Source organism: Ylistrum balloti, unplaced genomic scaffold, assembly GCF_031769215.1.
Source record: "Ylistrum balloti isolate Yb309-2 unplaced genomic scaffold, AGI_CSIRO_Ybal_v1 Utg370742, whole genome shotgun sequence".
Lineage (NCBI taxonomy): Eukaryota > Metazoa > Mollusca > Bivalvia > Pectinida > Pectinidae > Ylistrum > Ylistrum balloti.
The window spans coordinates 669,718-681,506 of record NW_026782437.1 but is presented as its reverse complement, the minus strand read 5'-3'; the positions used below and the strand labels follow the sequence as shown (position 1 = coordinate 681,506).

At 33.7% G+C, this 11,789-nt stretch overlaps 1 protein-coding gene across 1 annotated transcript; it reads left to right on the top strand.

Moving 5' to 3' along the window:
* The first annotated feature begins 1,287 nt into the window (after nt 1–1,287).
* On the top strand, nt 1,288–9,943 carry LOC132557969 (succinate-semialdehyde dehydrogenase, mitochondrial-like). The gene is made up of 12 exons (XM_060222498.1): nt 1,288–1,398; nt 2,446–2,644; nt 3,590–3,711; nt 4,154–4,237; nt 4,602–4,772; nt 4,975–5,091; nt 5,913–6,056; nt 6,221–6,364; nt 6,690–6,848; nt 7,320–7,483; nt 8,107–8,165; nt 8,850–9,943. Exons 1-12 carry the CDS (start codon nt 1,396–1,398, stop codon nt 9,053–9,055), a joined length of 1,572 nt encoding a protein of 523 aa, XP_060078481.1. The 5' UTR covers nt 1,288–1,395; the 3' UTR covers nt 9,056–9,943.
* The last annotated feature ends 1,846 nt before the right edge of the window (nt 9,944–11,789 follow it).

Genomic DNA, 11,789 nt, shown 5'->3' with positions numbered 1-11,789 from the left:
TATAATACTACATGTAGTAGATCTTGCATTTTATCTTCGCATGTTGGCTGGGCCGTGTATTTGTGTCATATGTGCACCAGTCATTATCTTGATAAGTACATTTTTTTCGTTTCCGTCCTTGTTAACATGAATACTATTTCAAAAGACCCATGGATGAAGTCATATGATATTTTTATGTCCTTGTAGTTTGTTTTCTCAACCATTCCAAACGTAGACAGATTTATATATTGCAAAACTTGTTTCTGAATTCAATTCAAATGTGGTTCATAATGCTATGTTATATGTATATGTATGTAATTATGAATGAAATAAAGTTTATATCAACCGTTCCATAGTTCCACTGATGTTATTTGTTCTTAAATAAATACACCTTCTAGAGCTTCTTTGTCGTTTTTCACACCCATCATATCGCAATGAAATTTAATTCGCTAGATTTCATTATTGGATTGGACCCTGATGTGATTGTTCCATTACTTTCCCATAAACAATGTCACGGACGAGAGTTTCGAATCTTACACTAGAAATCAAGTACAAACAAGCGAGCTCTTATCTTGAATGATAAAAAAGCTTTTGGTTACGTATGTTTCAAACCATTAACATGTGAAAGCACATGGAAAACACACGTTCCTGTCGAATGCCTCGATCAAGAATCGACCCTGGGTCTCCTGCGTGATAATCGACCGGTTCTAACACCTGAACCAAAGAAGCATGCTCCGTTATCAGAGTTACATATACTGTATTTTAACACTATGTACTAGTCTTGTTTTACAAACGTTTATGTTTGTAAAATGTATCTGTACTCTTCAAGATTTTAAATATGATTTTATTTCCACATGAAAGACTAAAAAGATATTTTTCGATCAAAATCATTTTTGTAATCCAATAAGGGGTCGACAGTTCTCATTGTGTTGCGGTAAGTGTATTGTGGATAGTGAAGTTCCAATCACACTTCAATCTAAATTTGATCGCAAGGGCAGTTGAAGCTTATATAGACATATATACGTTTGTAATATTATGTACTTTTTCTGGTTTTGAATAACCACACACTTGCACGGAACAAGTGATAGTAGGAAGTTCAAATTTTAGATATTTAGGCTGAGAAAAAAATAAATAATAATAAAAACAAACAAAACGAAATTTTAAAAAATGTGTTGTGTCCCTTCTGAGCGTGGAATCAATGGATAGATCAAACCCAGTAGAATGGGCTCATTTCCGGTTTCAAGGGAAACTACTCTAACATTTAAGTTTTTTAATATCCTGTCACATGTATGCCGACAAGCGGCTTTAATATTAGATTTTGTCAATATGTAATGAGATGACATGTCAAGCGTGACTATCGCAAGGGAAATTTCAGAAGTGTGACATCGAGGTCTCGTAGACACCAGTTTTCACAACATGGTTTGTATCGACCTTTTAGAAGATAGTCAGTGATCTGTACGTAATGAAAATGAAAGTAGAAAATAGTCTTCTATGATATTGAGTTAGTAAATGAGGCGAACTGCGGAATTATCATGTATAGTCTTAGCGAAATAAGCATAATTTATCAAAAGGCTATTGATCAAGACATTTTAGATTACAGATTTCTTCAGTATGTAGCCTGTAGGCTAACGTTATCTGTAATGGATCGGCTATTAAAGTGTTGAGCATAAAGCATGGTCAGTTTGTCTCACAAGGATACATGTACAATGTACTTTCACGTACATTCCGTCGTAAATATTACAAGTAGATTGACATGTATACAATTCAAAAGCTCAATATTTAAAAAACGAATGATAGGGAAAAGAATTGCTATTACATGTACTTAGAACTGCTTGGGATTTGGCAATAAATCGGTATCGATTGAAAGTTTGATAGATTCAAATATATAACAAATTTGAATGTACAACAGAATGAGGCATACTCTTACATTTCGGGCAATGTTTACCAACATACAAAACTGAAGGAAGAATATGGATGTTGGAGATGGGGTATTGGTTAAAATCAATAATCAATAATCTGTTGAAGTTGGATAGATTTTTTGATGTAGTTAATCGATCACATAATTATTCACCTGACTGTGTGTTAATTTTCATAGAAAGTGAATGCATTCTACATGGAAGTAATATCTCATTTCTTGCAACTTTAACACGAAATATCTCGCTTACCAAGAATTCACATCAGAATAAATATCATTGGCAATTGACATCTTTTTTATGCTAAATATCAATTTTGTTTTTGCTAAAACACAAGGAAATATTCAGGTACTGCTGACAAATCATGAAAAATTATACTTGATCTTTATATCACATGAGGTTAAACTATCATTAATGGACATGTTTCTTATATCTGTCAAACTTGGTAGAAATAGTATAAGGTTCTTCAATCGTATTTGTTTTGTCTTCATTTAATTTATTTGATAGTTTATTTACTGTATTTGATGTAAATGTTTTCTCTTCTCTTTTTCAGTCTTTTATGTTTAGGAAATTTCATTCTGTAATCGGTCAACATCACAAGAGAATCACAGTCTTTACACTCCACCAACTAAGGATGGACAGAGTACCAGCTGCAACAGCTGGGGTTACCAGGAATGCCAGTTCATTCAAGCATGAAAATGCATTCATTGATGGGAAATGGGTTCCTGCTGCCAGTGGGAAAACTTTTCAAGGTATGCAGCCCGTTTATAATTCAACATGACACATTAGTCAGTGCAACAATATAAATTAATACACATCAAAAATGTAAAGTGATATATACCAAGTGGGATAATCGACATGACTCGCATGAATGACAACATTTAATAAGATTGTTAACTGCTGTATTAAGAGAAATTTACCCTGAACTTTCATTGCATCCCAGAGCAAAGATTATGAATCTTGTTCCTAAGCAGGATAAATTTTACCTATAGTTATGAAAATTTTATATGCTTTTTCTTGATATAGATAGACTGAGTTTATCAAAATTGTTGAAAAAAAATTTGTTATAAATATTTGAAATGTTCTAAATAGGTACTGTCTTGGGTACATAGCATATTTCGTTCATGCAGTATCATGCAAGTAAGTTTGTGGTAGATTGCATTGTAAGTAGTCTTTGACAAACAAACTTGAAATATTCCAAAAAGCTCATAATTACAACATTCTCCATTTAACCAACCTTTATTGAAGAAAATGGCCATTAAGATTTGAGAAATAAGAATACATTTTCAATTTTTTGAGGAGTGACACCTTATGGATAAGACAAGAAGACTAGTTTAATTCTTTAATCAAGGTTGCATAATGATATGGTGTGCTGACTTTGAAGTTGTGTGTTGGTCTTTTGAAATCTTCAAAGGAGCATATTAGTCTGTGATTGGTCAATTTTTTTCTCCTAAAACTTGTGATAGACCTATGAAATTAATTCTCCTGCACTTTAGTTTTGCCAGGAAATGCTCAAGGAGTACAGAGAATGGAATTGATTGTAACCTCAATGTACCAAGAATGCTGAGAAACCAGTCAGACATCTTTGTTTTTCATTTATTTGCAAAATCGATTGATCTTCCTATCATTATCAAGATATACATAACAAAGATTTAAATCATGTTTTAAATAATTTTTTTTAATATCTTTGTTTGTAGTGATCAATCCGTCAACAGGTGGAGTGATAGGAAGTGTCCCTGACATGGATGCCCAGGACACAGAGGAAGCAATAAAGGTGGCTTACAAAGCGTTTCAGACGTGGAAGGAAACCACAGCCAGGGTTAGTATCATGATATTGTGATATGTATGTAAATAGTCATATATTGTATCATTTTAGTAAGAAGATTTTCTGGCAAGTGGAGATGATTATTCAATAAGAAATGATATATATATATATATATTGTTAAAAGAGTTCAATGTAGTGAGAATTTGTTTGCTGGTTTTATTACCTCACCAATAGCCAGTGTCATTTTAAGGCAGGGCCTCCTTGGTGTGGTTGGAGGTTATGTTACTGAACAACTTACGAAAGGCTAGTCAAAGAGTGAATGAGATACAATCTCTTGCTCAAAAACACTACCTCACCGGTATACACCGATCTGTTTCTTAGCATTCTGAGATATACAAACTGCCATGGGAAGATGGAACCATTGAACCATACACTTTGGAAGGTCACCTGAGGTTACATAGGTGAACGCTCAACACATGTATTATTCTGTTTCTAGGAAAGAAGTGGTGTTCTCAGAAAATGGGCAGAGCTTTGTACACAACATAAAGATGAACTAGCAAAGCTTCTCACAGCTGAAATGGTAAGAAAATAATGTTAGTATAGATAATCAGAATAGGTCAAAATGATAAAATTTGCAGTTGTAGTGTTCTGACACAGCTGAAATGGTGACACAGATAAGCTATAGGAGGTTAGTGACCTTGGCATTGTATTTAAGTAATCTAGACCGGACCATGACCTTGACACTTTAGAATCTAGGGTAAGCCTCTGACTCTTACATTGAGCTTTATGTCTTCATGAGATATTTCTGTAAATTTTTTTTGAAATTTTGGGATTGTTTCTTTTTTCATTTTATGCTATCTTGGGGAATCCCTTGGTATTTTTACATTGTACTTGTGTAATTTATTGAAGTCCCTGACCTTGACCTTGTTTTTTGTATAATCTAGGGCAAGCCTCTTGCAGAGGCAGCGGGAGAAGTGGCTTATGGCACAGCATTCATAGAATGGTTTGCTGAGGAAGCCCGGAGAGTGTATGGAGACATTATCCCAACTACAACCAATACACGTCGCATGCTTGTCCTCAAACAACCATTGGGTGTTGCTGGCATGATCACTCCGGTAAAATGCATTTGTTGCTATGAATATGATTTTCCAATAACTTTATAAAACAAGATTTATTATATCATTACAGTAGTATCTCATCGAATCAGTTGTTGATAAAAATATTAAATAAGTTCATATCAATATTTAACTTTCCAGTAAACAGTTTGATGCTGATTTTATAGAGAAATTGCTTGTAAAATTTGTTTTTGTCTTTTAGTGGAATTTCCCCAATGCTATGATAACTCGAAAGGCCTGTGCAGCCATTGCAGCAGGCTGTACTGTAGTACTGAAGCCTGCTGAGGACACCCCTTACTCAGCCCTTGCCCTGTGTGAGGTACGTCAAGGATGTTATTTTTGGGGATTTTGATTTCGCTATTTCAAAGATGGGATAATATTGTGAAAAGAGACACTTGAACTTTGTAGCTCACCAGGCCAGAAGGGCCAATAGGGGAATTAGAGCAAAGTCTTTGAAATCCTATTCCTCCTGCAGAAATGTCCTGATTTTGCCCAGGTTTGATCTGAAGCATTATTGGGGGAAGGGAAATCAATTTTGCATGAACAGTTTGTTTCTGCTCCATTGGATGGGAAGAGCTGCACCAAATTAGGAAAATAGGGCAAAATCTTGATATTGTTCTTCTTGATTTTGTCTGAGGCATGATTGCACGAAGGTATAAACAGTGGGTTTTAACCCCCTGGGGCTGCAGTAGGGGCGGGGCCCAATAGTGGAGACAAAGCAAATTCTTTAAATTCCTCCCTCTGTTGAAATGATTCAATGATATCCAAATTTGATCCAAATTTGCATTTAACCCCCTGGAGGCAGAGGGGTGGTGTCTGAAAGGGGAAATAGATGTACCAGGTAATTTAAATACATCTTTTGAAGTTTAATTTTAATCATTTTCAGCAAACTAAACCAGGTGAGTTATACCTGCCCTATGGACCTCTTGTTCACTCATTTTTAGGATTGGATATAACTGTAAATAAAGACACTTTGAAACTAGATTTACCATTAGGAAACAATAATCCATTTCATGTCTTCTGGGCAATAGGTAAGACCATGAAAATTTCAGAGTATTGTAAATGTGTCAAAACTTTGTGATCATTGCACACCTGTGTGATGTGTGGTGCAGAAAAGATTTTATTTCTACGTTTCTCTAGTTAGCGTCTATGGCTGGAATGCCCCCAGGTGTTCTGAATGTAGTAACTTCATCCCGAGACCATGCTGCTGAGGTGGGAAAAATGCTGTGTAAACATCCGCTGGTTATGAAGATCTCATTCACAGGTTCCACCCAAGTTGGCAAGGTAAGTCTATATCATTAATTAGATAGTCATTTGAAAATATTTTGTCAAATTCAGCAAATAATGAACGTTATTTTTGAGAACTTCTTTAAATCATATTTCACAAATTACAATTTGATTTTGCATGGGTACAAACTTTCTCGTAAATTACTGAGATTTTTATTCAGATTTTGTTGGAGCAATCAGCGTCCACTGTGAAGAAAGTTTCCCTTGAGCTGGGAGGAAACGCCCCCTTTATTGTGTTTGACAGTGCTGATGTTGATGCAGCTGTCAAGGGACTGATGGGCTGTAAGTTTAGGGTTTCTGGTCAGGTAAGTTTCAAGTCAAATTACAGGTATGGAAGTTAGATTTATGTTATGAAATTTATGAAGGAGGATCAAATAATATTCAGATATGTTGGGTTATGTTGTATTATGTATTGAAATGGTGTTCATAAATATTATGCTAGTTCATCTTTCTGAGGTAATAGATTGGTCAGTTATTTACACTGTGTGCTGCAATGGCTTTCATTTGGACAATACTCGACAATTGTAATTGAACTAAATATACTGTTCTTTGTAAAAATGTTACAACTGATAAAAAAAATAATGATTCTACTGTGTATTAATTAAGACATTTATGATGTACTTGGTGCAGACCTGCGTGTGTGCCAATCGGATTCTGGTTCAGGAGGGGATCTATGATAAGTTTGTACAGAAAGTAGCGGAAACCATGGACCGGGAACTCAAAGTGGGAGACGGGTTTGAGGATGGTACCACACAAGGCCCATTGATCAACAGTAAAGCAGTAGACAAGGTATTGCTTTGAATATTACTGGAAGTAAACCACAATTAGTGAGTTGGGTAGTAGTTTTATTTAGACTTTTCCAAAGGGTATGTAGTCTATTGCAAGGGTGATCAACTCTATTTGGTCCTTACTTATGTCTTGTTCCTTTGCACAATTTCTCATCCCATAATCCATTTATATGTATAAAAGTGATTATGATACATATATCTGGACTATGTGCTGGGAATTTGTGCTGTCCCTGTGGTCATTTTTGAGCATTTGTTTTACAACTTATTATTGAAAGGTTGGAAACTACAATACCACTCTGTCTGTTGTTTACAGATATTTTTGGTAAATAGTAGTAATTCAAAAGTACTGTACCTTTTAATATGTTCTCACAAAAAAGTCATCATATTTAATGTTTTGAGTAACTGATTAACCTTCATGGTATAATAGTTCCTTATGATATATTGCTATTCTTTGCTTTCTATATGGTCTCAGGTCCAGGGCCATGTGGATGATGCTGTGATTAAAGGGGCTACTGTTGTCAGGGGAGGTAAGAGGCTGGACGGAAACTTCTTCCTTCCCACCCTTCTATCACATGTAACACAGGAAATGAGGTGCTCATCTGAGGAGACATTTGGACCTGTTGCTCCTATTTTGAAGTAAGTACACATATAACAGAATCTTAACATATACCTAAATCTCGCACATGCCATAAATCATTACACAACTCTGTTATACCTTGTAAATTAGCTTTTGAACTTCAAAAGCTTTTTGTGATACCAGGTATCTTCCACAGATATGTCTTGGTATTCAAATTGTAGATTGTGTTATAGTGTAAAATCATATAGTTTTGTGATTTTTTAGAAAAAAAAATTTTGGACACTTGATTTCATGGACAAATATAGCTCAATAAATCTACCTGTACTAATTTATTAGCTTGTGGTAAATTCTTGGATATAAGGATCCACAAATTAAATTAATAAAAATCCCCATTGAATTTTACAATTCTACAATATTTCTCTTGATCATATAATAAAGATTGAATGGAAATGTAAGATTGTACAAAAGACACAAGTAAAGAACACAATACAAATGTAGCCTTAGATAAAGTAGAGTCAAATGATGAATTAAAACAGCATCATACAGCTGTTTTTGTCCTTCTAAAACTCATCACTGATGCTTAAATGACCAAAATATGGAAAATATAGCAACATAATAAAAAAAGAGATAGGTAGTAGACCAGGAATGAAGATAAGTTTGATTGAAAATTTTTTTTTTACAGATTTAAAACGGAGGAGGAAGCAGTTGCGATAGCAAATGTTACATCATCAGGTTTGGCAGGTTTGTGATAATTTTATTACAACATACTTTTTTCATGATTTAGCCTTTTTTACTCCATCTATTTAATATCCTGCCCTATGTAATGCCCATTAATGCAGAAACCCTCATCAATTTAAATCATCAGGCAGGTTAATTAAAGGCGTATCATCAATCTAAAATGATGCAATGATATTTTTTGCATATTGAAACGAAGTCAGATGAAACCAACAAAAAATATTTTTGTTTGATAAAAAATTGTCAAAAAAGGTCAAGTTGTAGCAAAAACCAGTCCTTTATCTGAATGCTAATGTTAATATTTCTTGAACCATTCAACTTTTGTTAATTTGTTTTGAGAAAAGAGCTATGAAGTAACTTAACCAAGCTGATCTGTGAAAGATATTTAAAACAAAATGAAAATAATCTCATTATTGAATGTAAATGTTCATAACAATTCAACAAATAGGAGAAATTCATTACCAGTGTTCAGTTTAACCATGCCAATATTCACAGGATTCCTTACCCAACACAGCACAGATCAAAGTGTGGTGTGAAAATTTAAACAAACTTAACATTCTGTAAAGTGACATGCCTAATTTTCAATTTTGACTTTAGAAAGTGGATTAAAATTTATGAACTTATAAAGTGTACAGTTGTCTAAATGATAGCCTAATGTTCCACTAACACTAACTTCTTTCCACTTTCCAGGGTACTTCTTCTCCCAAAACCTCAGTCAGATCTGGCGTGTGGCTGAGCAGCTGGAAACGGGCATTGTAGGAGTCAACGAGGGATTAGTGTCTGTCCCAGAATCTCCATTTGGAGGCTGGAAGGAATCCGGTCTCGGGAGTGAGGGCAGTAAATATGGCATTGATGAATACCTCCACCTCAAATATGTGTGTATGGGTGGAATATAGACTGAATCATAAATATGTACTTAGATATATATTTTCAGATTAACTAAAACATTTTAGCGAAAACAGTACTAAATCAATCAAATAGTTGTGTATGTGAGTAGATGCAAGAGTTGTTATACAATGTACCTAATGAAGAAGTATTCATTAATCAAAATGAAACCATTTCCATATTTTTAGTAAAGTTGGTGTTTATAGAAGTCAAGTGCTTGTTGCGAGTTGCTGAATGTGAACTTTTATTTCAAAATGGCAATTGCTGTTGCACGCCAAATTTTTCATGCAAAGATGGTGCTTATGTAAAAAATTCTTATATTGGGAAAGGGTAGTTGATTATATCTTAATTGCTGAATGTAATTTGTGAATGAGGTCTATGTGAAATATGCTATATATAAATTCCTATATGTAAAATATCAGGAAAAGAATTAGTAATCTGATTTGTGCCTCATCTTTTTATAGAAGTGTCAAGAGCCAGTTAGATTGAAATTGGACATTAGTTATGTAGCATAAGCAGTCTAAAAAACAAATACAGAATTGTCATCTTAAATACATACATACAATGTAGAACCATGCTTTTTAATATAAGTAATGAGAGGTTACGAAAGTCATATAGAATTTGTATCCATTTTATAAACCATGTGTAAACAGATGTAGTTTATTAGCCAGATATTATTTCTAGTCTCAAAATGACTTTGCAATTGATGGTTGTATGGTAATCCACTATCATTATATCAAGCACCATATATAGATGAAGATTTAGATTTGTAAGTATTACATTAGATATGGAGACCAATGACATATCTTAGCTGAAGCCAATAAAATAAACATGTGGTGAATGTATACTATTATGTCTTCATCTATTACAGAAATATTTATATTTCTGATCCAACAATAAAAAGCGACAATATCAGAAATCTGCTTTATGTTGTGTTTTGTCCAACTCTCCTAATCACAAACAAGATGTAGTCAGTATCTTGTTTTTGTTGAAGTGAAAACAACACAATTTGATAATGGAAACGAAATTAAAGAAAGTTCAAAAATATTTTGCAAATAAATCTTAAATCTGAAATGCTGAATGTATACCAGTAAGTAGTACCATTTTACTGTCAAATTTCATCCGAGGTGACATTTTTTCCAAAATATTTTTTTGTATTCATGGATTCAGTAATATCCCCTTTTGATCGACAGGCAAGTACGCAGCTCATGACATACCCTCTAGGATGGGCTCGGTCTGGTTTTAAGGGAAACTACTCTAACTTTTTCAGTTTTTTAATTTTTTAATATCCTGTTACACGTATACTGATAAGAGGCTTCCATATTAGATTATATTATGAGATATTTTCCCCAGTATCGCAGCTTGGACGTGTAGGGATCAGTTTTCACATCATGGTTGGTATCAATCTTTTGGAAGATAGTAAGTGACCTGTACGTAAAGTAGAAAAAGTCTGCTATAGTAGTTTACTTAGTAAATGAGGCGAAATGCGGAATTATCACTTATAGTATGAGCGAATTCAGCATAATTTATCAGTGATATTGATCAAAACAATTAAGACTGCAGATTTCTTCAGTATGCAGGCTAACGTTATCTGTAACGGGTCGGCTATCAAAGTGTTGTGCATAAACATTGGTCACTTGGAAACACAAGGATACATGTAAAATGTACTTTAATATACAATCCATCTTAAATATTACAAGTAGATCTACATGTATACAATTCAAAAGCTCAATATTTGAAAAACGAATAATAGGAAAAAGAATTGCTATTACATGTCCTTAGAACTGCTTAGGATTTGGCAATAAATCAGTATCGATTGAAAGTCTGATAGATTCAAATATACATATAACAAATTTGAATGTTAGCATACTTTCTTCACCACGAATATACAACAGACTGAGACACACTCTTCCATTTTGGGCAATGTTTACCAACATGCAGGACTGAAGGAACAATACGGATGTTGGAGATGGGGTATTGGTTAAAATCAATAATCAATTATCTGTTGAAATTGAATAGGTTTTCTGGTGTATTTAATCGATCACATACATGTAATTATTCACCTGACTGTGTGTTAATTTTCATAGAAAGTGAATGCATTCTGCATGGAATTGATATTTTATTTCTTGTACCTTTAACGCCAAATATGTCGTTTACCAAGAATTTGCATAAGAATGAATATTATTGGCAATTGACATCTCTATTATGCTTAATAACAATTTTGTTTTTGCTAAAACACAAGAAAATATTAAGGTACAGCTGGGTGGAATATAGACTGTGAATTATACATCTCTGCTTAGATATATATTTTTTAAATTAACTACAACCTGGTAGAGACAGCAGTACTGAATCAATGAGTACCTCTAAATCAAATAGTTGTGTATGTGAGTAGATGCAAGAGTTGTTTGTGTTATACAATGTACCTAATGAAGAAGTATTCATTAATCAAAATGAAACCATTTCCATATTTTTAGTAAAGTTGGTGTTTATAGAAGTCAAGTGCTTGTTGCGAGTTGCTGAATGTGAACTTTTATTTCAAAATGGCAATTGCTGTTGCACGCCAAATTTTTCATGCAAAGATGATGATTATGTAAAATATTCTTATATTGGGAAAGGGTAATTGATTATATCTTAATTGCTGAATGTAATTTGTGAATGAGGTCTATGTGAAATATGCTATATATAAATTCCTATATGTAAAATATCAGAAAAATAATTAGTAATCTGCTTTGTGCCTCGTCTTTT